The following is a 24668-nucleotide window of genomic DNA, read 5'->3' on the forward strand; positions in this document are numbered from 1 at the left end:
GCCGCAGCACCACCAACAGCGATAATATAACGGCCATTGCTGATGACCAATGTTCGGAATATATCCGCAGTGTCTCGGGCCATTTCCTGCCGGAGATCCGGTCGCAGCGGTGCATTGGGGGCTTTTTTTTGGAGGGGGCGGTGGTCGGATGGAGACCTGGGCGATGTTGACAGACTTTCAAATCCTTACCAAGCAGTCATGTAATCGAGAATTCAGGCAGAAGAAAAATGGATCCATGACGCTACTGCGCCGGGGATAAAAGTGGGAGCGCGCTATACCCGTCTGGGATAGGTATGGAGGGGCGTTGCTGCGCGTTTGCAATGCTCTGTGGAATCGGCTGGTCTGATAACGGCAAAGTTTGGCTCTGTCGACGGGGGTACAGGTGCGGCGATTGGACCAACGTGGGTACATCTAGCTTGCATCATGTCATGTAGGAAGAGATGGGGATCGGATATGAGGGTTAGCGGGTATGCTGCCATGTTTTGCGTGCTGGCGCATGTTGTCTGGGCGAACAGGTATAAGATGCAAGGCATACCCCTCTCCTCGAGCTTCATCTGCAGCTCTATCCCAATTCCTCTGTTCTAACTCTTCTCTCTACACTGTTTGATACCCCTAGCTATTCAAGATGGCGCCCAAGATTGCAATTGTCTACTACTCCATGTATGGCCACATCAAGAAGCTGGTATGTTGACACTATCGCGGCATGCAAGCTGCCGTAGAGCATCACCCTGTTGGTACCAATTAAAGAGAACAACGTCACTAACTGCAATTTCAGGCCGATGCTGAGTTGAAGGGTATCCAGGAGGCTGGTGGTGACGCCAAGCTCTTCCAGTATGTATCTTCCGACATTCCACAACATTCCACATCCTAGCACCCCCTCAATTGCAACCCTCCCACGCTCTACTCCTTACAACATGGTCTAACAACATTACAGGGTTGCCGAGACCCTTCCCCAGGAAGTCCTCGAGAAGATGTACGCCGGCCCCAAGGCTGCCGACGTCCCCGTCCTTGATGACCCCTCTGTCCTCGAGGAGTTCGACGGTATCCTCTTCGGTATCCCTACCCGTTACGGAAACTTCCCCGCCCAGTTCAAGGCTTTCTGGGACAAGACTGGCAAGCAATGGCAGCAGGGAAGCTTCTGGGGCAAGTACGCTGGTCTCTTCGTCTCCACCGGTACCCAGGGTGGTGGCCAGGAGAGCACCTGCTTGGCTGCCATGAGCACCCTCACCCACCACGGCTTCATCTACGTGCCATTGGGCTACAAGACCACATTCGGTAAGTTTTATAGACACATTCTTACTCAATTGCGCAAATAAAAAAAACTAACATTTTCCCAGCCGACCTTGCCAACCTGAGCGAGGTTCACGGTGGCTCCGCCTGGGGCGCTGGTACCTTTGCCGGCGGTGATGGTTCCCGCCAGCCCTCTGAGCTCGAGCTCAGGGTTGCCACTGCCCAAGGCAAGGCCTTCTACGAGGCCGTTGCCAAGGCTCATCAGTGACTAGATGATGGTACTACGGGCGAAAAGAAGGCGGTAGAAACTACGACCGCTACGACTAATGGTACTACACCTGCGCCAGCGGACAAGACTTCCAATACCCCTGCTGCTGCATCTTCATCACAACCTCAGCAAAAGACTGAAAAGGACAAGGAGGGTCCTTGCGGACTGCCCTCAAAGTGCGATATCATGTAGATCTTCTGATAAACCCCTTACCTTCTAAATTTATATAAATGAAATGAATGATACCTTTTACGATCTAATAATTCTTCTTGTTCTTCTTGTTCTTCTTCTTTAACGACAGATAGTCTTTTATGTGTTAATTGGCAAAACGTATTTGTCCCCCCCCCCCCAATTCAATTCAATTTCCAAATTCTCTACTGCATCTATGTAATTTGGATCTGGATTTGGGTATACATGAAGTAGCAAAAAAAAAGAAAAGAAAAAGAAAAAGTCTCAAAAAGAGAAAGCTACCCGAAAAAAAAGGAGCCAAAAAAGATATTCATCCTACTTATGATATTCCCCATCCTTTTACTCCAGGAAAGAAAAGGAAAGGGAAAAAAACGCCAGTCTAAATCTTATGAAACCAAAAATCTCCCACTCTCTCCCTCCCCCTTTCCTATTCAAAAAGGGAAAGAGAGAGAGAGAGAGAAAAAAAGTTGGGATGAGAAGCAAGAGGAATCAAAGTAAAAAAAAACCCTAAATCTACTCCGCCTTTCCATCCTTCCCATCCCCACCCCCCTTCCCTCCCTTAACATGATCCTGGATAAACTGATCCACCCACTCCTCAATCCCATCCGCCTTATGCGTCAACCACTCCCACCAACTCTCCTTTTCCTTTTCCTCTTCTCCTTTACCCTCACCCTCTTTTCCTTTCTCGGCTGAACCTCCAGTAGCACTGGTAGTCGTACTAGGAGGTGTAGGTCGAGTAGGCGGGGCTTCGTTTTCCAGTGTAGCGCCCGTGTCGAGACCGGATGCGGAGGAGGCGATGCTTGAGAGGGGGTCGAGCAAGGAGGATGAGGGCATGGCGGCGAGGTTTGTGGAGGGGAGGGGGTGTGGGCGCGAGGAAGAAGGGGAAGAGGAGGGGGAGAGGGTGTACGAGGATACGGGGTCCTCTGGGGTTTCGTTTTCGGATCCGTTTGCGGAATCGTTGTTGTCGCTGTGGAGACCGGTTGCTTTGAGGGGGAGGCGCAGGGTGCCGTTGTTGGGGGCGGGTTGAAGGTTGATGGAGTCACAGATTATGTTGTAGAGTTCGATGTTTTCTGTTGGGTGGGGGGTTAGTGGATGTGTTTTTTTCCTACTTGCAAAGTCTCACGTTCGATGGTCAACTTACGGAATGGTTCCATCCGGCTATTGGGTTCATGCGGGAAGGCTGGGCCTCTGGCTATGAAAATGGCACGCATAAGTGGGTGCTCGTGGTCGTAGCCGTGGAGACCTCGAGGATGATAGACTTCATGATTCTTTTGGCCTTTTTCAACGTTCCACTGGTCTTTCGTAACGATTGCCCAACCTGTCTTGGGTACTAGCCAGAGCGGAGCTATGCGTTTATTCTTGCTGAAATGATATCGCTCTGGCATGTTCTCATCGCGGAGATAGACCTCAATATTGGGATTGTCGGCAGTACGATTTTTGATCTGGTTGTATATGCGATGGAGAGCAGACGGGTCTTTAGGGCGAAGACCATAGAGAGGCCAACCGTCTGTATGCGATAACTCTGCAGGGTCGACAAGGTCTTCCAGTTGAATAAGACGAGTGGCATCGGTTGTTGCCATGCCGTGGTCAGACACTACTACCACGTTGACAATGTTTGTGAGATTTCGCTCCTGGAGGCCTTTAAAAATTTCACCCATCATGGTATCAGCTCGTGTGATGGTTTCCCGGATCTCCGTGCTGTTGGGACCATATGTATGACCATCGCCATCTACGTCGGGAACGTAAGCAGCAATGAGCTGGGGTCGAGGTGTAAGCGCAGTCGCACCGACATCCTTGGGGCCGGGCAGATCAAGTAAACCCATGATACGATCTACTTTCTTTGATAGAATTTCCGAACCGTTGTATTTATCAACATATGCAATTTTCTGATCCAAAATGTTGGCTTCGGAACCTGGCCACATGTGCACTGCTGCCCGGACATTCTGCCTTTCTGCCGTTACCCAAAGGGGTTCACCTCCCCACCAGTGCGGCTGCAGGCTTTGCGCAGGATGTGTGTAGTAGAATTCCTCCTCAAGTTCCGGGTCCCAGAATGTGTTGGATACAATTCCATGCGCTTCAGGATACAACCCAGTCGCGAGCGTGTAATGGTTCGGAAAGGTCACACTAGGGAAACTAGGCAGCATGTACTTGGGCGATATGCCCTCTCGTACAAACTGATTCAGTGTGGGCGTAAGATTGCGGTATAGAAAGTCGGCGCGAAAGCCGTCGAGAGATATGAGGATTGTGGTAGGCGCAAATAGCGAAGTACCATTCGATACCAGGGCGGCAGCGTCTTTGACATCTTGTGGGGTAGAGAGGTTGTATGCGGTTGCTAGGAGGACGACGAAAAGAACAATTATGGCTACGTATATGCCTATCCGACGGTATATGCCCTTTCTCTGTGCCTACACCAACTGTTAGTTTTCAGGGCGCATACAGGGGTGCCCAACTCACCCTTCGCTGCGATTCATTCGCGAGCAACCGTCGTTCGTCGCTCTCTGAATTTCTCGGTATAAAGCTCGTGCTCGAGGCCCCGGTCCCCTCTTCCATGTCATACATGAGAGCGCTGGACTCTTCCTTGCTGCCATGCCTGCGCGCTTTCGCCTTCTCCTTGGCCCATTTCCCAACCTTGACACCTGAGCCTTTACGACCCAAGAAGCCTGTCCTCTCCTGGTTTTGTGTGAGGAGCTTTTCGCGCTCATCTTCCGAGTCTAGTATATCGTGGTCGTTGTGGGATAGTTCACCCGATGGCCTGCCATCGTAGCCCTCGTCGTCGGAGCTGTGGTCGTAAAGCGTGCGTTCGTCGGTACCCGCGTCTGAGCTTGCGATCCTGTGCAAGTCATCTTGCGACCGTGTAGCCATGATTGTTTCTTCAAGAGCAATAATACATGGCTATGCGAGAGGCCAAGATTGCGCAAAAGAATCGTGTCCGAGAGTGTAGGGCGTGCCAGCGACCCTGTTGCTTGGCGTCCGTGTTTCACTTGTGGAAATACCAATCATGGCCATGCATGGACAATTAATTATGTCCAAAAGCAATGACAGCTGGCCTAATGCATAGTATGATGATTGCAGATAGCACTAAACAATGTGGGGGGAATTGTTTAGCTGTAGAGTGGTTTTGATTGCCTGCGCGACATGAGCGCGTGCATGTGACTAAACTGATCGCCGTCCAACCTATCTAATAATACCCTAGCACTCTCAACACTATTTATGCAACTAATCAGGACATTAAAAACGCCGGATTTCCATCAGCGTCAATCCATTCCAGTCCCGAGCTCGATACTTTCCCTTTAGAACACAGCCACAAGACCAACCATGTATGCTCTACTATCTCTCCCCAGCAATACAGCTTCACTTGGCCCAATGAGCGAGAAGTGCGACCTTCTCGGTACAGCATCACGCCCCAGCCGAGTTTCCCACTCGTGACTTGCTCACACAGGTCGTTCCAAAATGCCTGCTGAAGCTGCGCGCTCCAGTGCGAACAGCTGACTGACCAATATCCACGATCATCGGGTTTCGGCTTCTTCACTATCCTGATTGGCTTGAAACGCTTTGGATTTTGCTGCTTGAGTGCTGCTAGTTGTGGAGTGATTTGAGAAGGCAGAGTGCCCGGTCGCTCTGTTGATATCTTAGGTTCTGGTGGATAGACGTCGATCTCAAGCTTGGAGAAATCTATAGGTGGAGCGATTTGGCTACTATCTTCAGGGTCTTTTTCCTCACAGGTCGTATGCCATGATGCTGGCGACGATGGATTCAAAGCATCGTCTAGACTGACAGGCCTCTGGGATGTTGCAGTAGCATTGGGTTTTGCAGACAGCTTCGCAGTAGGCATGGGCGTCTCTGATACGATACTCGCCGCTTTTAAGCGCATACTTCGTCGCCGTTCTGGAAAGCCTTCTTTCGTATTAGGTGTTGTTGTGACTAACGCCTCAATAGTGCTATCTTGAATTCGTTCTTCATCCGTACCACTTGCAGATGTATCGTCATAGCCCTTCAGATAGCTGTCCTGTAATTGACTTTGGAGAACTCCAGTAGCCGGCTGCGTGTCCTCAACAAAGCCCAGGTCGACATCGCCTGGAGTACCTGGAGCCTTTTCCGCTAGCGGGTTTCCCTTGATGGAGCTCGACCTGAGGTTCCTTCGGTATTTCCCATCATGGCGTGCATGCTCTGATTGAGCAAGTCGACCGGACGTGAGCGGTGAATCATCTTTGACTAGACGACCATCGGACCGAACAGTAGTATTCTCATGGTTCTTGAGTCCATCCAAAGATAAATGTGACGGGAAGCTACCGTAGGAATCTTTGCTTATAGATAAGTTGGAAGTGTCTGCGATGCCTTGGAATGAACTCCCTTGATCTAGAGCCGTAACATCATTTAGCCTGGGCGGGGCAGATTGATTCGCAACATCAATATGTCGGGAACTTCCCCGATGGGATAAATCTGCCTCAAATGTAAGATAGGCATCGGCCAAAGACTGGTAGAGTTGGTCGCTTTGTCGCGTAGTTGGGGCAGAGATGTGAACCAGCAGTTCGTCAATCATGGTTGAGGTCGACCAGATGTAATTGATACAGTCGTATAGCCATGATAATATTGCAGTTACTCAGTCCATGTGATACGCGCGATGGACGATTCAGAATGCGAGGTTTATATCGAAAATGCAAGTGAGAGGAGGAGATGCAGGCGTGAGAGCTGGGGTAGCTTGGCAACCCTGGCCTGTGCACGTCCCCATCTATCGAATCGCGATTCTCGAGACAACAAAATTTGACCTATTAGGTGACAATTTGTCTCACATTGTAAAAAAGTATGTACTTTTTTTCGTACCATAAAGACAACGCGCATTGAGTGCTGTCATTCAATGATATGTCGTCTACCATGCATGTAGTCATAGACCCAACCCTACGGATATCGCTGGAAAGAAAAGAAACATTGCCCATTTGCTCGATACAACTCTACTCATCATTATCTTCAGTCGGCGCCTGTAGCTCCTCGATTTCCTCCTCATCAAAGGTATTGAGAGGGACAGAGTACAAGCGGAGAAGAGGCTTGTTGGGGTCCTTGACAAGAACGTACTTGCCATCGTCCATGCGAAGGACCATATCGACAATGGTACGGACGATAGCCCATCCGTTGTTGAGGTTGAGGGCCATCTGGGCAGCGAAGTCGCGGGGCTTGTTGGTGAGAACACCGAGGATGACGTGGTCATTGTTGTTCTTGGGGTTGGCACGAGATACGAAACTACACCTTTGTTAGCAATTTCTCAGCAAGAACAATCGTTAAACATACCCAAGCTTCATAGTGTCAGCCTTGGCGAGGATACTCTGCACAGTCCATCGAGCAAGCTTGCAAGAGTTGTTCTTCATTTCAGTAGCAAGGACAGCACCTCTCTGGCTTGCAAGCTTGGTCCTCCAGTCCAAAGCTCCGCCGGCACCTTGGGCCTTGTTGTCGAATTCGTTAAGCGCCTTGATCGTCAGGTATTGGTCCTCGCCGTTGATGTTGTTCTTGACAACAGCATCAAGCTCAGTCCGGACAATGAGGTGCAGTGGTTCCTCGTCCTTGTCCAGAGACAGATCAAATCGGCGGTACCTGTATGCCTTGGACGCTGGCGGGTCGGTCTCGACCTCCTCGTTGTAGAAGGGGTGCTCATGGGGCATGTTAACCTTGTTGGTCTCGGACTCGGTAACGACCTGGAGAGGGAAGACGTTGTTAATGTGTGTGGCCTCGAGCATCAGAGCGCCCGGGCTATTGATCGAGTCCTTGTTGCCCTCGGAAATCTCGAGCGGCGCATCTGCAGCGTTCTCGTTGACAGTAACCATGTCCAGGCTTGATCCATCGCGCTTATCAATGAAAACCTTGTTGTCCCTCTTGGTGAAAACCAAATCCCACGAGTAGACGGACTTGGTAGCGCACATGAGCATTGAAAGAATGTTGTCTGTAGCGAAGACAGTAGCCTCGTCTTTGTCGGCAAGCTCCTGCAGAACAGGGTCGCTGGAAGTAGTGACATTGTAGGCGGCACGGTCGAGGACGTTGAGTCTGCGTTCGGAAGTCTTAGCACCGGGCTGCTTGTCGTAACTGCGATCGTAGTAGTAGAGGAAGCCGTATTTGTCGATGTCCTCGCCCTCGTGGGTGTCGAGATTGAGCTTGCTGAGACGAGAGAAGTCAATTTCCTCCATAACGCTCCACTCGGGCTTGACCTGCACGGAGGCATCGCGGTTACGCTGGGGCTTGTCATCCCTCCAGCCAAAGCGGCGTCCTCCTCTTCCACCACGGCCACCGCGGTTGTCGTACTGCTGTCCGCCACGGCCGCCAACACGCTGGAAGGTACCCCGTCCTCCTCGTTGCGCCTGTCCGCCACGCGCACCACCGCGTCCACGGAAAACAGTGCCGCCACCGCGTCCGAAGCCTCGTCCTCGGGCCGATGTTCGTGTGTTGTCGACAACGGAGAAGGTTGCCTCCTCCTCGGCGGCCTGGATAGCGAAAGGGTTGGTCTGTTGGTTTGCACCGTACACTTGCTGGTCTGTGGAACTTCATTAGTCTCTTGCGATCATCTCTCTCGGCCCAAATCCAAACGTACCCCGGTAGTTGCGGTTGCCATACTGCTGGCGTCCTCCCCGCTCACGGTCCTTGCCCTCAGTCCAGTCAGCCATGCGACCCAGTTTGTCGGCCTTGGAGTAGGGCGCAAAGGGCACGCCATCGAGCATCGTCTCATTGGAGACTGGGGGACCCCATGCTTGGGTATCGGGGAGCGCGGACACGAGGTCCAGAAGGGATGCTGGAGCCATGTTGTCGAGTCGTGGTTCTGCTGTCACTCGCACTTGGTGGTCGCTGCACACGAAATTGCTCGAGGTGGGCTGCCAAGATTACGCCGCTAAGGAAAAGCGAAAGTCCGTACCCCGCGCTAGCACCCAGCCCTGCTACTGGTCACTCTGCCTGTCTGGTACCAACTACATGTGTTCTCTAGAGTACTACAGCCGGCATCAACGCATATCACAGCAATGAGAGAGTCTTTAAGCTCATTGCCAGGAGCTCTATTGCATCATCGGTTCTCATATAAAATGGCTGCGATTTGAGACAGCTGCACTACGCGCCGAGACTTTGATTTTCATTGGAACTAACAGGTCGCTCCTCTTGAGATCAACTGCCCAAGATTGGAGTTAAACATAGGATTGCAAACAAAGGCATTGCATGTGTAAAAGAGAACTCGGCGCAGAAACTCGACGTTGATGATTTGCCGTCTAGCGCCTCCTCGATGCATGAGGCAAACAACAACAAGATGCTACATTGTCTTCTTCGACTTCTCTGCCTCTTCTCGCATTTCCTCTTGGTCGTCTTTGAACGCCATAACGACGTATGCAATCAATACAACATTCGCCATGAGTGCTGCAAGACCACCGGCGTACGTTGCGTTGCCTGTACAAAGTCAGCAATCCCCTGGGACACATGACCAAGTGCTTACCCTGGAAGACAAAGTTGACGGTAAAGAAGTAGGTGCCAATAGGCAAAGTGATCATAGCAAAGGTAAAGCTCATCAACTTCCAAATAACGGACCTGTTGGCATGAGCCAGTGTAATGTGCACAGCATCCAAGACAACTCACGTCGGCACCGCCGGTGAAATGTTTGATGGCCCTGGTGCACTCTTCCCATCGTACTCTAGAGAGGACTTGCCTTCGCCGACATTTCTTCTGGTCGTCATGTTGGTGGTGTGTGCGAGTAACGTTGTGTGGTGTCAATGGCGTATGTACGTATGCAAGCGACTGGCCCTGGCACAGCCAAAAGCAGTAACGTAATGGGCGCACTGGAGGTCCAAGCGCCCAGATTCTCCCCAACGCGTTGAGTGCTTTCTTCACGCGTAGTCATGTTTTTGGCGATCGCCGCCACTGGTTTTTAATTACCCTCTTTTTCCTCCTTGCTCTTCTGCATAGCACACGCGTACTTACAGCGCAATGTCAGCCGATTTGTAGTGCATTGTCCTTTGTCTTAGCTTTGTTCTGTTAAACCCTGTCCACCAATCTGTCGCCTTCTTCCGTAACTACACGCGAGGCGGCCAAGTCGACGACAGTGCTTTGGCCCCCTTCAACCCAACTAGGTACTGCAGCACTGTCACACAATGTACCGTCGCGACCCTATAGTCTCTTCATCGCCTCCTCCTCCTGTCGGATCACGCGCTACTTCGCATAGCGACGACGACGACGACGACCAACAGGATCCTTACGTCACTCAGCCTACGCAAATTCTCGCTGAACACTCACCCTTCTTCCCAGCGCCTTCTGATACCACACAACCCACGCAACCCACACAAATCCTCACACCGCGCGCGAACCGAGTCCAAAACACAGCCTCCTCGCAGTTGCAAGTCCCCCGCTCGTCTCCCACTATCCAGCGGTACTCGTCGCCCGTCATGTCGCCAACCCAGTCGCAACGGCCGTATGGAGGCTACAGCAACCCAATGGCACCTCCTGGTACAAGTTTTTTCCCTCCGCAAGCCGTTCGCAAGCCAATAGTCGATTTGACATCGGACGACCCCCCTGTCGAACGCGATCCAGACGAAGACGAGTCTGAGTACAGGTCTAATATACCACTGTCAAAAATCGAAATGGGCTCCATGGCGTCTAGGATTGAAGAGACGCCACAGAAACCAACGTGGGATCTATCCGGATTCAAGTACAATGGTGACCAGTCGCGAAAACGACCGTCTGAGGGACCTGCCTCGAGTTCGCCACCGAAGAGACAAAAGCCCCTACCGCGGCAAGGGGGACCTTCGCGCGCTCTGCCTGTGGATTTGACAGAAGATTCAAACATGACCTTGGAGGATATAACAGACTTTGCCATGCAGCGCAACGTAAAGCGGTTGCAGGCCATATATCCGAATCGCTCGGTGAAGCAGCTACATGAAGCCCTACTTAAGAAGAAAGGCGAATTTTCAGATGCATGTTCGTACTTGGCAGAAGAGGAGTCTGAGGACGAGTTGCTTCGGTCCCCACAGCTTGGAGTGGCCCAAAGCAAGTCAATACCGATTGTAAAGAAGACCGCACAGCGTGGTTTGAAGCAGCCTGTGCAGTCATTACAGAACAAATATTCAAAGTTGGGAGCGACTCAGAACAGTCCTGTAGTGATTGACAGTCCCGAGAAGGAAGCACCAAAACGGAAAGGCAGACTTGTTAGCGGAAGAGATCGCAAGCCGAAGATGGCGTTTTCGTCCTCACCAGAACCCGCTCCACGACCGCAACAACATTCGAAGAAGCAAGCGCCAATTATGGTCTCTTCAGATGAGGATGAGGGTATCGATGCAGAGCTTGTGATTGATGACGACTCCGAGGCAAGCGCAGCTCCAGAGAACAACTTCAGCGACGATGCATTGTTGAACTTCTTCAACACTTGCACTGTGGAGGCTATGGTGGACTTGTCGAGTCACAAGGAAGAAGACATCAAAGAGATATTCAAGGAACGCCCGTTCGCCTCGCTTGATGCTGTTCGAAACATTCACGTAGACCTCGCACCAGCCGAGAAAAGCAAGAAGAAGGCTCGAAAGCCGCGTATCACAACAGGTGCAAGGCTTGTGGAATCTACTGAAGGCATGTGGAACGCCTACTCGACCATTGACTCGGTGGTGAAACAATGTGAAGCCCTTGGAAAACCAATGGTTGCGGGCATGGCACGATGGGGAATCGACATTTTCGGCGCATCTACTGAGGAAGGCATGGACGTTACGAGTCTCGACGATAGCGATACCAACTCAGCACGGGATTCCGGTTATCATACACCAAAGAGCAGCAACAGCAGCGATACCGAATCCAAGGGCATACGCAAAGCAGTCGGTCGTACAAAGCTGCTCAAACAGCCCTCGATCATGAATGACGACATTGAGCTCAAGGACTACCAAGTCGTCGGTCTTAACTGGCTCAATCTTCTCTGGCAAACTGAGACCTCTGGCATTCTGGCTGACGACATGGGTTTGGGAAAAACCTGCCAGATCATTGCTTTCTTGTCGCATCTGAAAGAAGAGGGTAGCGGAAAGCCTGCACTCATTGTTGTACCTGGATCGACTCTAGAGAACTGGTGTCGTGAGTTTGAGCGCTTTTCAAGCTCCATCAACTTCACACCATACTACGGATCTCAAGCTGAACGTTTCTCGCACCAGGAGAGCATTCACCAGAACATCAGGCAGGGAACGTGCGACGCAATTATCACAACGTACGATCTCACATTCAGGAAAGAAGACCTAATCTTTCTCAAGAAATGCAGACCTGAAATCTGCATTTTTGACGAAGGACATATGCTGAAGAATGCTAACACGATTCGATACAAGAGCTTGATGAAGATTCCTACCAAGTGCAGGATTCTATTGACTGGCACCCCGCTGCAGAACAGTCTCCAAGAACTCATGTCCATTCTTGGGTTCTTGATGCCGCAGGTGTTCTACGGCGATCAGCAGGAGGAAGTTCAGGAGATGTTACAAATATTGTTTAAACACAAGGCTAAGACTATGGAGAGCGATTCGCACAGCTCTTTGTTGTCTGCTCAGCGTATCCAGCGTGCTCGTACCATGTTGACACCCTTTATTTTGAGGAGGAAGAAGGCCCAGGTGCTCAAGCACCTGCCGAAGAAGACTTCTCGCGTCGAATACTGTGAGCTCACAGATACACAAAGGACCCTGTACAACGAGCAATTAGCGAAGCAGCGCAAGATTCTCGAGGACAGGGCTGCCGGCATCGCTGTCAAAGACCATGCCAACGTGATGATGAAGCTTCGCCAAGCAGCCATCCACTCACTCCTGTTCCGTCATCGCTACGACAACAATACCATCCGGAAAATGTCAAAGGCCTGTCTCAAAGAAGACATGTTTGCTGAAAGCAACCCAGACATTATCTACGAAGAGCTGGAGCTCTACCAAGACTACCAATGCCACCAACTCGCCACCAAGTACCGAGCGCTCAAGAAGTTCGAGCTCCAAAACCACGAATGGATGGACTCGGGCAAAGTCACTGCTCTCCTCGCCCTGTTGAAAAAGTACAAAGAAAACGGCGACCGCGCCCTAGTCTTTAGTCAATTCACCTCTGTCATGGACATCCTCGGCTGGGTCTTCGACGACCACGACATAAACTTCATGCGCATGGACGGCTCCACCCCGATCCAAGAGCGCCAATCCCTCATGGACATCTTCTACCAAGACGAATCCATCCAGCTCTTCATGATCAGTACCAAGAGCGGCGGTGCGGGTATCAATCTCGCCTGCGCAAACAAAGTCATCATCTTTGACTCGAGCTTCAACCCCCAAGACGACATTCAAGCCGAGAACCGTGCCCACCGCGTTGGCCAGACGCGCGAAGTCGAAGTCGTCAGACTCGTCACCAAGGGGACCGTCGAAGAACAGATTTACGCCCTCGGCATCAGCAAGTTGGAGCTGGACAAGATGGTCCAAGGTGAAGACGAGGGCGCGCCGAAAACTAAAGGGAAGAAGAAGGATGAGCCGGGGGCTGCGGGTGCAGCAGCGCTGAGTAAAGCCGAAGAAGCGGGTATGGCGGCTGTCGAGATGATGATGATGCAGCAGTTGCAGTCGCCGCCTGATGACAAGAAGAAGAAGAAGAGTGGTGGTGCTACGGCGGATATCAAGGAGCAGTTTCTCTCCGGTCTCAAGAGTGCGGGGTTGGATGTCGCTGCGTAGCACGATAGTGTAACAAACTTTCTTGTTTATTTTTTGAGTACTTGTTCTTTGTACGCGTTCTCGATTCCCACTCCGCCTAGGAGCTTCAGATCATGGGGGATTTTTTTTTCTTACCAGACAAAACGAACGAACCTGCACCTCTCTGTTTTGTTTTAAACACATATGTCTTATGTCAGAAGCCCACCACTAGATAATGTTTGTCTCCAACGAAAAAAAACCCCCCCTGGTTCGATAATTATTTTGTAACATGTGTTTCCACATCCACACTTTTCTGTTTTCTTTCTCTGTAACGTACATTAAACCTATACCAACGAACCGAAAGAGAGAGAGAGAAAAACGCATCCAACGAGCAATCAAGCAAGGCGGCGTTTCCAAGTAAACCCTTTTTCTTTGCAATCCGTAGCAAGAGAAGAAGAAGAAAAATTAGAAAGAAGAAATGTCGATTTCCAATATTTTTTTTTTTAAAAAAATCGAGACCACTTTCTCCTCTACAACATCTTCACTATGCACACACACACAGTCTCTCTCTTAACTTTGATAATATTCACTTGCAAGAAATTAAGAAACTTAAAACAAAAAAAGGCAGGATTAAAATACATACGACTAGTTTTGTTTTTCCATCTCTGACTCTCACTCTAAACGCTAAACATACATACTAAACAAGCAACGATGATAATGATAATGATGATGTATAGCGAGGGAATTGCGGTACTAGATATAGAAACAAAGAAAGAGGGAGAAGAAAAGAAAAGAAGAAAAAGAAGAAAAAGAAGAAGAAAGGAAAAAAAAAACTTTGTCAGATAAATATACCTGCGCCTTTCCCCACACACACACACACACACACACCCTTCGCTTTCTAAGCCCAAAAGAAAAGGCCTACTATGTACAAGTAAAAAAGTACCAATCAAAACCATCCATCCACAATATTTAAGACTTTTGTGAATTTGGGATTTCTAGGTATAAGAAGTTAAAAGCAAGACAGAGCGGCCCAAGTCTAGTCTTTTACACTGACACCGGCTTTATCCTGGGCTTTTGCAGGTTGTTCCTGGGTCTTGGGGTCCTTTTCATCTTTTTCTTCTTCTTTGCTACTTTCTTCTTCGTCATCGTCGCTGTCTTCTTCTTCGTCGTCGTCATCATCCTCTTCTTCCTCTTTTTTCTTCTCTGCTGGTACTGCTGCTTTTCCCTTTGCGGCTTCGCCCTCTGCAGATTCTTCTTCGGAGCTTTCTTCCTCGTCACTGTCCTCTTCGTCGTCCTCCTCCTCAGAAGTGCTTTCTTTGGTGGCAGCGGCGGCGGCAGCAGCAGCAGTAGTAGTCCCTTCCTTTGTGGCTGCGGCTGTGCTAGCATCTTTGTCTGTCTCCTCATCGTCTTCCTCTTCAGAGCTTTCCTCTTCAGAGTCTTCTTCCTCGTTACTACCCCCCTTTTCCTCTTCCTTTTCCTCTTTACTGGCTTCTGCCTGAGTAGTGCTAATCGGACCGGCACTCAGCGCGACATTCTTGGCGTCATCATGCATGGAAGGAGGTGTTTGGACGGGTTTTTGTACATCGGATATCTTGGGAATGCTCTTCGCAGCAGTTGCTTTTGTTGCCTTTGCATCCTTTGGCTTTGCATCCTTGGATTTGACCGCAGCTTTGCTAGCAGATGCCGAGGTCGCAGCCCTGCTGGTTGATGCAGAGGTTGCAGAGGTTGCAGTTTTGCTCGTAGATGTAGATGCCGCTTTGGGCTTGGCCTTCGGCGCAGTCTTTGGGACACCAAAGAGACCCGTTGTAGGTTTCCGCGTTGTTTTTGTTGTCGCTGTCGCCGTCGACGATGATGACGCTTTTGGTATTTTAGAGCCTGTGGTGCTTGTCTTGGTATCCTTTGGCTTGACATCTTTTGATTTGACGTCTTTTGCTTTAGTATCTTTCGCCTTGGTGTCCTTGGCTTTGATATCTTTGCTTGCAGCGGGCTTGACTATCGCCTTCACACCCTTCTTTACCTCGGTCTTAGCTTCGGTCTTTGATCCTGCCTTTGGTGCGGTTTTTGCTCCGGTCTTTGGTGCAGTTTTTGCCTCAGTCTTTGGCGCAGCCTTTGCTTCAACTTTAGCCTCAGGCTTTGTTTCAGTCTCTTCTTCGGTTGTCGCGTCAGCTTTTGCCTCAGTCTTTACTTCCGCCTCTGCCTCCGCATCCGCATCCGCATCCACTTCCTCCTTCTCATCTTCCTTTGCGTCTTCCTTGACTTCTTCCTTTGTATCCTCCTTTACGTCCTCCTTTACATCCGTCTTCGCTGTAGCATCAGCCGCCTTTGCATCCGCCGCGACGCTGGGTGTAGTCGGTGTCGCAACCTTGGGCGTATCAGGCAGGGGGACAGACCGGGGCGAAAGAACATTCTTCAATTCTTCCTTCAACGGACTCTTGAGCATCGTCGCAGAAGTCGGGGTATTCGTCTTCTCAGCCAACAACGGATTTGTAGTCTTGATATTGCCAGGGACGGGCTTCAATGAAGCTGCCTTCTTTGCTGCCTCAGCACCCAGCTCTCGCAGCGCGAGATTCGTCTCTGGGCTTAGAGTCGGGGTGTTGTCTTCCTTTGCAGCTGCGCTCTTGAGCGATGTGGGCGCGGTGGTGCTGGCGGAGGCTGCCATGGGCGGCGGCCCTGGTTTGGCGGGAAAGGGGGTGAAGGCTGAGGTCACCCCCAGCGCCTCTCTGATCTCGTCGTATTCGTTCCATTCTTCAATCTCAGTGATGCCCTGCGTCAATGTTAATCTTGATGTACTGGCTAAACCCTTTGTATTGTACATACACCTAGCACATATCCTTCCTTGACTATCAGGGGCAACTTCTTTCCACTTGCTCTCCGCTGGAACAGCTTCTTGGCTAGCTCGTCAGTAGCCGTGTCTACCCCTTTAAATGGGATCTTGTTCGCTCTGAGAATTGTCTCAATTCGCGAGGTGGCAGTGATGATGTGCGAAGATCCGGCGGTCAGGGATGTGAAGAGGTATATGGTCGGGTCATTGTCGTAAACGCTGAGTTCGGTCATGGCTGGAGCTCTGTTGGGGTTGATATAGTATGGACAGGTCTAATGTACAGAAGGCAGTTATGTGGAAGGCAGAAAACGTAACGAGAGAGATTAAATAGCACTACGCAGCTTTATGCAAGCATGGAACAAGTGGCAGCAATTGTGTGTTTCACGAGTAAGGTATGCTTCAGGGTCGAGGTGTCGAGCGCGAGCCCCTCGTTGGCGCGGGGTCTGGCTTGGACCCTGACTCAAAAATAGCCCGCCACATGCACAACAAAGTCTCCGACGCATCACCGTTCAGACTACATCGTTTCTTTTGCGAAAACATGGCTTGCATTGCTACTCTCCACTCCAACAAAATTACATATTATCCAAAAAAACAAACACAGGAATACTGCTTCCTGTTTCTCGCAAATATACATTATCCGATAGGTGGAGACCCATTTGAGAATTTGCCAGCAAGGACAGTTGTGAGTGCATCTCTGAGCTCAAACTCCTCGAGGACGGCGCCAAATCTATCAGGCATTAGCAGAGGCTAGTAGAAAGACACCCGGTACTTGTAACTCACCCGTAGCAGCGGACTTTGGCGAGGAGCTCTCCCTTGATGAGCTCGAAGTCCTCTTTGGACAGATCCTTCAGTCTGTCGTGCTGGAGGATCTTTGCCCAAGCCATGATGGGTGTAATCTCCCCGTCAAGGGGTAGACGATTGCTCAAATCCAGGAGCTTCATCAGATCCGGCATGTTGACGTCGGGCATCTGGTGAGGGTACTTCTCCTCGGGGCAGTTTGAGATGTGCGCATCAGGAGGGGCCGTGGCCATGAGTGCGTGGCCGCTAATGAGCTCGTCGGCATCATGGGCGCGTACCATTAGGAACTGCATGTGGTCCATACAGGGTCGCTCGAGCCTGTCCGACACGACTTGTCAGAGCATATCTTGTCAAGATCAAAGAGAAACGTACGAGAGTTGAAAGAAATAAGGTAGAAAAGACGTAAGCGCATTACTGCTGGGGTGGAGGAGAAAGATAGGGCGTTCGGTCGTACGTTAAAACGAAGTCTATGCCAATTTGGTCATAGTCCAGTCCTTGAGGCTGGTGATGGTGCTGCTGCTGCTGGGCTTGATGCTGCAGAGTCAAGGGCTGACCGCTCATGCCATCATGAGATGCCGAACCACGTGTTGGTGGTGAGGTGTAGCCAGTAGAGGCTGAGCCTGGCCCATAGCCTGACACGCTGCCTGTCGAACTTCCGTAAGTGGAGCTCCCAACTTGGGCCATGCCGTTAGAGGGCCGACCTGAAAGATCAAAGGCGATGCCGTGCGCCATGAGCAGCTCTCGGAGCCGCCTGTTCTCTTCGGCATAGGCATCACGTTCACGTGAAGTAGCGGCGAATGTGTCTTTGAGACGGATGACCTCCTGTTCGAGAGCCTTGATATACAGCTCTTTTCTCTCACGATGTGTTCTTGCAAACAAGTCAGCATGTGATTGACGTTGTGCATGGGTTTGCCGAGGTTACCTTTGCGCCTGACGATTCAGCTCTTGTCTGCGTGTCAAGGCAGGTTTGCTGTCGGGCTTGGGACCCCTTCTCTTTGGTGGTTGTCCATCTTATTTTGATCAGCAATTGTGAGTGAAACCAGACAGACAGACATGAACGGACCTCGGGTAGTCTTCTTGTCGGTTAAGCTCTTGAAGAAGCCAAACTGGGCTAGAGGACTCTTTGATTCGCTGCCTATGGATTGCCATTGCCCTGTACTCTCCACGTCCGGCGCGAAAGCAGCCAGGCTACCTCTCCTACTGCTTCCCATGCTTCCCATGCTCATCTCCGACAGACATTCAGAAGGTCGACGGGAGGCAGCAGGAGAAGGGTAGTCGGTTGCAGCGCCGGCAGGAGGGTAGGTGGGCGCCATGGTTAGCATGTGTGCATTAGGCCAGGACATAAAGCGCTGATGCGACATTGCGTCTATAGATTAGAAGTTGTTGGAAGGAAATAAAAACAAGGACAAGCGTTCTGTATGCGTTCTGTATGCGTATGTGTACCGAGCTTAGATGCGGGGAAGGGAAGCGTAGTATGGCCATGTATATGTAGCGTCCTCGAAGCCTTGTATTCAACTGAGGCAGGTAAAAAATCGTCGAGTGGCTTGTCGTTCATGCATCGTTGCCAACGGCCGGCACATAGGACAGCCGTGAGGCTCGACTGAACGCTTATACCGACATGGGAACGGCGGGCTTGCTCGAGACTCAATCTGTCTCTGCAGCGCCCGTTTAGGGTGTGGAGCAGAGATGGAAAGGGAATCGAAGCATAGGCGGCCAATCACGAGGCCGAGAGTCGACGTGCCAAGAAGATAATACAGGAGTCGCGAAGCGGAGACAAAACACAACAAACGTCAAAGAGGAGGGTCTTATTAAAGCGCGCCGCACCAGATGAAGGCAGGAAAAAAAAGGCAAACTCACCACTGCCGTTTGGATGACTCGAGTCACCGACCGAGGGGTCGGTCTTGATGGTTGCGGACATAGTACTATGTGCGCTGCATGGATCAGCACCAGGTGCAGTTTGGCAGCGGCGAAACCAAGAGTATCTTGTCTGCGAGCGGTCCGAAGGCTGCTTCGACGCTTTTGGCGGAGGAGCGTGGGTGGTGTGGAGAGTAGAGGCACACTAGCTGTCGACGTCTGTCAGCCCACACGCAATCCCTGTGCACATCCGAAACATACACACAGTCGTCCGATACTGCTTGCGACGGGGGGGGGGAGAGAGAGAGAGACAGCGTCCACAAAGGTCAGGCTCGCACTCTGGGTGCCGTTGTCTGGTACTCGAGCAGGCGTGCCCAAGGCTTTCCGTTGGATTCCGGATGCTGCTGAGGCGCACAGTCGAGGGATGGAGGGCGCGGGTGGGTGTAGCCACGGGGTGTGGAGCGGTTGTGGGCGTGGGCGAGTAGTGGCTGAGGCAATTGAGACGTGCGATGTGGTCTTGGCGTCGCAGGCGCGGAGAAGCTGGTGTAGCACAGCAGAGGACGGGGGATCTCTGGGCGACGACGGCTGAGAACAACTCTTACACTTGCGGTGCGATGTCGACGGTAGTTTAGTACCAATTCGCCCGCACAGCAATGCGCTACCCACCCAAGCTGATCGGCGCGAGGGCACAGGCCCACCCATGGATTTGGAAGACGAAGCGGCCAATGCACGGCAACAGGCCGATAGCAGCGTCTGGCCGAGCCATCAGCCCATACCCCCGCGGGCATGGTCGTGAGCCACCCGCCCCGTCTCGACTGATGTCTAGTGCATCGTCACTGTCCAGGTACCGCTCTGCCCTCCATGTACGTTGCCTGCATAGGGGCTCGGGCTAACCCCCGTCCTCGCCCTCTGTGTGTGTCCAGGTGGCGCACTGCCATGGTCATGGCCATGGCCACATGCATCCCCGCGGCACGGCGCCGAAGAAACTACCAAGTCCCAAACACTACCCACCAAAAGGCCGTGACCATCGGTTCGCTTGTCAAGTAGCCGTCATACAACAAGACCAACTAGTCTTGGCCGCTATAGACTCGCCGAAACACTTGGAACATGCTACTTGCCTGTTGTGGATACAGCACCTCAACTCTTTGCCTCGGGCCCGTCCTCATGGTAACTTTGCTATTTGTGTGAGTGTGTGTGCGAGGCGGCAAGGTTACGTGCATATTTCTATCTATTCGGCCTTGGCCTGACCTGATATGACCATGACGCCTCACCACGCACAAGAACATGACTCTGCGACCAGGATAGTATCATTGTTACTACTTACGGCTTGTTGCCAAGGATCTTCTCAATCTCCTCCAAGACGTCCGGAGTCAACTTGGGCAGCAGCTTCAGGGCAGCACAGTTGTCCCTGACCTGCTCGGGCTTTGATGCTCCGAGAATGACGGTGCTAACGTTGGGGTTGCTTGCAGCCCAGGCAAGCGCCAGCTGCGTCGTGTTGCCTCCAAGCCTCTCTGCAATCTTGGTAAGCTCCTTGACCTTCTTGATCTTGGCCTGTCCCTCGTCACTCTTGAGCTCCTCAATCGTCTTCTTGAAGAAGTCGGGGTTGGTTGCAAAGCGGCTGTCCTCGGGGATACCGTCATTGTACTTGCCCGTAAGCATGCCACTTGCCAGAGGGCTCCAGATGGTGGTGCCGTATTGGTACTTCTTGTACAGTGGGGCGTACTCCTTCTCGAACCTCTCACGGTGGAAGGCATTGTACTGCGGCTGCTCGACGACTGGTGCAATGAGGTTATACTTCTCTGCTATGTCGCACGCTTCCTGAATCTGCTCTGCAGACCACTCCGAAGTGCCCCAGTAGTAGGCCAAGTTCATGTTGATCGTCTGGGTGAAAGCCTCGACTATCTCCTTCATTGGTACACTAGAAGAAGCACATAAGCAAACGCACTGAACCCAAAAAGGCGTGTCACTACATACTCGGGGTCGAAGCGATGAGCAAAGACAATGTCCACGTAGGAGTGCTCAAGTCGCTTCAGAGAGCTCTTCAAACCCTCGACAATGTGCTTCTTAGACAAACCCCTGTGTACTGGTTAGCCAAGAAGGAACACGGGATTGGGGGTCCACTTGCCTGGTGTTGGGCTCCTGCCTCCGTGTTCCAAAAAAGACCTGTCAATCAAACGTGTCAGCCTGAACCATGGAATGGTGTTGCACATGACGGCACTTACCTTTGTTGACAAGACGTACTCGTCACGCGGCCATTGCAGCTCCTTGAAGGCCTTGCCCATTTCGATCTCACACTCGCCAGCAGCATAAACCTCGGCAGTGTCGAAGAAGTTGATTCCGTGGTTCCAGGCCTCCTCCATGCAGTCCTTGACGATGGAGCCCTTCTGGGTTCCTCCGTACGTCAACCAGCCGCCAAGGGACAGGACAGAGACCTTGAGGCCGGCAGGGCCCAGGCGCCTGAACTGCATGTCCTTGGGGTCGAACTTGGTTTCTACAGGCATCTTGGTGGTGTCTTGAGGGGATTGGGCTGGTAAGAAGAAGAAGCTTCAGAGTGTCAGGGAGTCAATTGCGGGCACTGGACGGGCATGAGGGGCAGGACATTTGGAGGGCAGTTGGTGGGGCAAGCCGCGGCACGGCTTAATGATGTCACGAGCTATGCATAAAAGGCAGCTCCAGCTGCCGACATAACTAAGGCAAGCAAGAGGTGGCTAGAGCAGAAGTAGTGTACAGCTACTAAGCTTTGGTGAGCCGCGGCCCGCTGCTGGCCAGAGACACGGACGCAGAGATTGAGATCTAGACAGCTGAGCGAGGCTTAACCCATTAGTAAACACGCAGCCGTCGCGCATAGCCTTGGCGCTCCAAAGGAGAGAAGGCGCGCAGGGCGCAGGGCGTCAACTTTGTGGCTTGCAGGTGGCTCAGTCGCACGTGCGCCCGCGTCCAGCCAGATCAGGCCGCCTGAGACAAGATGAAGGGCTGGTCAGCACGCTGCAATTATGCCCCGCTGCCGGCAGCCAGCCAGCCAGCCATGCGCTGTCTGCTGAACCTGAACAGGATGCCCCTACGTTGCACAACGGCCTTGCAATTTTACTTGCACTGGTGCTAGAGTCGATTTTGACAGTTGTTGAATGGCATTGGCAAAGGCTTGTCGCCGCCTGTTTCACGTTTCGAAACACGACCACCAGCTGAACTGCCCTCGTCCAATCACACGCCCACAACGCCCGGTCACGTGCACTACCATCGCGTCCGACGGAAATGATTGGCGGTGGCGGCTTGCTGATCGGTGGTTACGCCTACACCACTCCTGAAGGGCACATGGAGTAGGACGCCTGAAGGAACCAGTCCACAGTGTGCACCGCCCTATATCTTGGGCGTTTGCTTCCTCATCACACTGCCTCATTGTCCATCCTTGAATTCTTTATTTAGCCATTCATTTTCTGCGGGGCAGAAGAACAGACCATTCACGCCTATTCTGTTAAGAGGCATTGTATATCCATTCTTTTCTTCTACATAACAGACCATTCACTCACACTCACTCTCTACCGTTGCCTATTTATTCATACCCGGTCTCCTACCCACAACCACCAAGAATTCATTTTCAACACCACCTCCAAATTTTACACATCATCAACATGGGCTTCAAGAAGAACCTTTTCTGTGCGGGCGCTTTCGCCCTTGGCGCCCTTGCCGCACCCCTGCCTGACTGCCCGGATCGCGCCCCAGCTACCGGTCCTACAGCCCTGACTGCGGCCACGCTGATCGCCATCGCCCCCAAGACCGAATCCTGCGCAGGTGCGGACTTCCCGGAGGAGTGTGCAGATGCATCAAAGGCCGCCACGGCCTTGAACAGTGCATTCAAGACCTACAAGATTACCTCAAAAGGAGAACAGGCCGCAATCGTCGCCTACGAGCTGTTCGAGAGCGGCGATTTCAAGTACAACAAGAACCACTTCCCCGGTCGCCCTGGCCAGGGTACAAGGAGTAAGTAGCACCACTACCCATAATGCAACAATATGCATGCTAACCACCTAACCTTTTTTTGTAGTGATGGCCATGCCCAACTACGTCGAGCAGTACGCCACCAGTGTCGCTGGCGCTGATGCTGTTGCAAAGGCCAAGGCTGCAGGAGGTGACGCCGGTTTGGTAGCCGTGCTTGCCCTTGTCAACAGCGACGATGCGAAGAGCTTCGGCAGTGCAGCCTGGTTCGTAAGCACCGTGTGCAGTGCTGAAGTACGCGCCGGCCTTGCTGCTGCGACCAAGGACGGCTGGGACAAGTTCTTGAGCGAGTGCGTCGAGACGCCCGCTGACCCTGCACGCGACCCTGCCTGGACTGCTGCCATTGCCAACATCAAGTAAAAGGCTACTAGACTTTGTTCCCTGCCTTGCTGGATTTTTTTTCTTTGGCAGCCTGGTGCACCTTTTCTCTTCTCCCTTCCATACTTTACCATTATGGTTCTTCATGTCAACTTTTTTCAAAACATATATATATACCTGTAGCAATTCACAATTGACCATACTTCTCACATGAGTGGCGTTGTGTTTATTCATTTATCCCGTGCTCACAATGAACCATGCTCAAGCTAAGGTCAAGTAACGCTTACGTGTTTGTGTAGTGTACATTGCACCCGGATTGTGGACAAAATCAAAACAGACTCACGCATGGCGCTGCAGCCCTTGTGGCGTCAACCAACCAGGAGACAGTGACATTGACTGTCAATCAGCGTAAACTCAAGTCTAGCAAAATCAAGAGCTTGAGATGTAATTTCCGCATTGTTCAGATTGAGCTACCTGCAAAAGAGGAACAATCGGACTTTGATGCTCTCTCCTATACTTGGGGCGCCCCTGATCGTGTATCCGCCCTATCGTCACTCACACGCGCCCGTCACTGGTGGCTCCTGTTACCAACTTTCTCTCTCTGAACCTGCTCCTTCAGTGGGGAGCGAAGGAAGGAGACTGTGGTGTACGAAAGTTACACGCTGGTTGTAGCCATCCGAGTACGTGAGAGCAGCTGATCCTCGACATGTACATGAGTGTTGAGTTATTTGCCTCACAGACCCCTAGCGTCACAACGTTGCGGTGTCCTCCGGAGAATATTAGGCCTTGGAGGTACTTGCTACACCGAATGCTGACTCTGATCGTATGCAGGACCCTCTCGGCGAGATGGTTGCATAAACCAATGTACGTGCAGCTCACGCCAACCGTCCCTCAAGCCTTCTCATGCATGTCAGCTAGTTGTTGTTGTTTTTTCCAATCTCCTGCAATATATCCTTCTTTTCTCGCCGTCTCAACGGAAGCGGAGAATTAATTTTCTACCACCAAAAGCGAGCAAATCGTTTTTTTCCAAGTATTCGTAAACCAAAATTCTCCTCATGTTTTTTCCGGATCTTGTCAATGTAGATTACGGAGACCGAAGGATACCGTTCAAACTCGACTTTTGCACTCTTGTAGAATGCCCCCCCCCCTCTAGGATGGACTGGCCAGCGTCGCGGCTGGCGCTTATCCAGATTTAGATAGCTGGTGAAAGGATCGTGTCACGTGATGCGAATAGTCCACACCAAAAACTATTCCGAACCACAAAAAAAGCGGCACCAGACTCGATAGTCATGTGACCAAACCCGGACTTTGAAATCCGGCTAGACGTCACAGAGGAGCGTTTCGAGGTCACAGTAAGGTTTGAAAATGTTTTGTAAAACGCGCGTTTCACTGAACACGATAGCGTTTTTTTGAACTGGCTGTTTGAGAACGGTAGCCTAGATCTAGTTAGTCAAACGCAAATTGCAAACGCAAAACACTGAAATGAACAGGCCATACGTGACTGTGGGGTGGGTGGGGCGTTGCGGTCAACAGATGTTGCTGAGGATGAAATCAGTTTATCCAGGTAATTTGCTATCTC

At 51.5% G+C, this 24668-nt stretch overlaps 10 protein-coding genes across 10 annotated transcripts; 3 read left to right on the forward strand and 7 right to left on the reverse strand.

Moving 5' to 3' along the window:
* Window positions 1-625: 625 nt before the first annotated feature.
* On the forward strand, window positions 626-1498 carry COCMIDRAFT_21677 (benzoquinone reductase; the record flags this gene model as incomplete). The annotated part of the gene is made up of 4 exons (XM_007684334.1): window positions 626-682; window positions 776-831; window positions 935-1275; window positions 1338-1498. The coding sequence occupies 4 exons, from the start codon at window positions 626-628 to the stop codon at window positions 1496-1498; spliced, it is 615 nt and encodes a 204-aa protein (XP_007682524.1).
* A 702-nt stretch (window positions 1499-2200) lies between these two features.
* On the reverse strand, window positions 2201-4549 carry COCMIDRAFT_21678 (uncharacterized protein; the record flags this gene model as incomplete). The annotated part of the gene is made up of 3 exons (XM_007684335.1): window positions 2201-2757; window positions 2829-4092; window positions 4142-4549. The coding sequence occupies 3 exons, from the start codon at window positions 4547-4549 to the stop codon at window positions 2201-2203; spliced, it is 2229 nt and encodes a 742-aa protein (XP_007682525.1).
* A 358-nt stretch (window positions 4550-4907) lies between these two features.
* Window positions 4908-6227, reverse strand: COCMIDRAFT_80504 (uncharacterized protein; the record flags this gene model as incomplete). The annotated part of the gene is made up of 1 exon (XM_007684423.1): window positions 4908-6227. One exon carries the CDS (start codon window positions 6225-6227, stop codon window positions 4908-4910), a length of 1320 nt encoding a protein of 439 aa, XP_007682613.1.
* Window positions 6228-6636: 409 nt separating this feature from the next.
* COCMIDRAFT_513 (uncharacterized protein) lies at window positions 6637-8466 on the reverse strand (the record flags this gene model as incomplete). Its single annotated transcript, XM_007684306.1, has 3 exons — window positions 6637-6922; window positions 6971-8201; window positions 8259-8466. The coding sequence occupies 3 exons, from the start codon at window positions 8464-8466 to the stop codon at window positions 6637-6639; spliced, it is 1725 nt and encodes a 574-aa protein (XP_007682496.1).
* A 494-nt stretch (window positions 8467-8960) lies between these two features.
* COCMIDRAFT_514 (uncharacterized protein) lies at window positions 8961-9378 on the reverse strand (the record flags this gene model as incomplete). Its single annotated transcript, XM_007684307.1, has 3 exons — window positions 8961-9094; window positions 9141-9232; window positions 9281-9378. The coding sequence occupies 3 exons, from the start codon at window positions 9376-9378 to the stop codon at window positions 8961-8963; spliced, it is 324 nt and encodes a 107-aa protein (XP_007682497.1).
* Window positions 9379-9792: 414 nt separating this feature from the next.
* COCMIDRAFT_21682 (uncharacterized protein) lies at window positions 9793-13347 on the forward strand (the record flags this gene model as incomplete). The annotated part of the gene is made up of 1 exon (XM_007684336.1): window positions 9793-13347. One exon carries the CDS (start codon window positions 9793-9795, stop codon window positions 13345-13347), a length of 3555 nt encoding a protein of 1184 aa, XP_007682526.1.
* A 994-nt stretch (window positions 13348-14341) lies between these two features.
* On the reverse strand, window positions 14342-16359 carry COCMIDRAFT_516 (uncharacterized protein; the record flags this gene model as incomplete). Its single annotated transcript, XM_007684308.1, has 2 exons — window positions 14342-16069; window positions 16123-16359. 2 exons carry the CDS (start codon window positions 16357-16359, stop codon window positions 14342-14344), a joined length of 1965 nt encoding a protein of 654 aa, XP_007682498.1.
* Window positions 16360-16759: 400 nt separating this feature from the next.
* On the reverse strand, window positions 16760-18237 carry COCMIDRAFT_80851 (uncharacterized protein; the record flags this gene model as incomplete). The annotated part of the gene is made up of 5 exons (XM_007684424.1): window positions 16760-16853; window positions 16907-17242; window positions 17379-17792; window positions 17847-17934; window positions 17988-18237. The coding sequence occupies 5 exons, from the start codon at window positions 18235-18237 to the stop codon at window positions 16760-16762; spliced, it is 1182 nt and encodes a 393-aa protein (XP_007682614.1).
* Window positions 18238-20098: 1861 nt separating this feature from the next.
* On the reverse strand, window positions 20099-21279 carry COCMIDRAFT_31886 (uncharacterized protein; the record flags this gene model as incomplete). The annotated part of the gene is made up of 4 exons (XM_007684370.1): window positions 20099-20696; window positions 20753-20854; window positions 20904-20941; window positions 21001-21279. The coding sequence occupies 4 exons, from the start codon at window positions 21277-21279 to the stop codon at window positions 20099-20101; spliced, it is 1017 nt and encodes a 338-aa protein (XP_007682560.1).
* A 1128-nt stretch (window positions 21280-22407) lies between these two features.
* COCMIDRAFT_80793 (uncharacterized protein) lies at window positions 22408-23131 on the forward strand (the record flags this gene model as incomplete). Its single annotated transcript, XM_007684425.1, has 2 exons — window positions 22408-22756; window positions 22821-23131. 2 exons carry the CDS (start codon window positions 22408-22410, stop codon window positions 23129-23131), a joined length of 660 nt encoding a protein of 219 aa, XP_007682615.1.
* Between the last annotated feature and the right edge of the window lie 1537 nt (window positions 23132-24668).

Source organism: Bipolaris oryzae (assembly GCF_000523455.1).
Source record: "Bipolaris oryzae ATCC 44560 unplaced genomic scaffold scaffold_2, whole genome shotgun sequence".
Classification (NCBI taxonomy): Eukaryota; Fungi; Ascomycota; class Dothideomycetes; order Pleosporales; family Pleosporaceae; genus Bipolaris; species Bipolaris oryzae.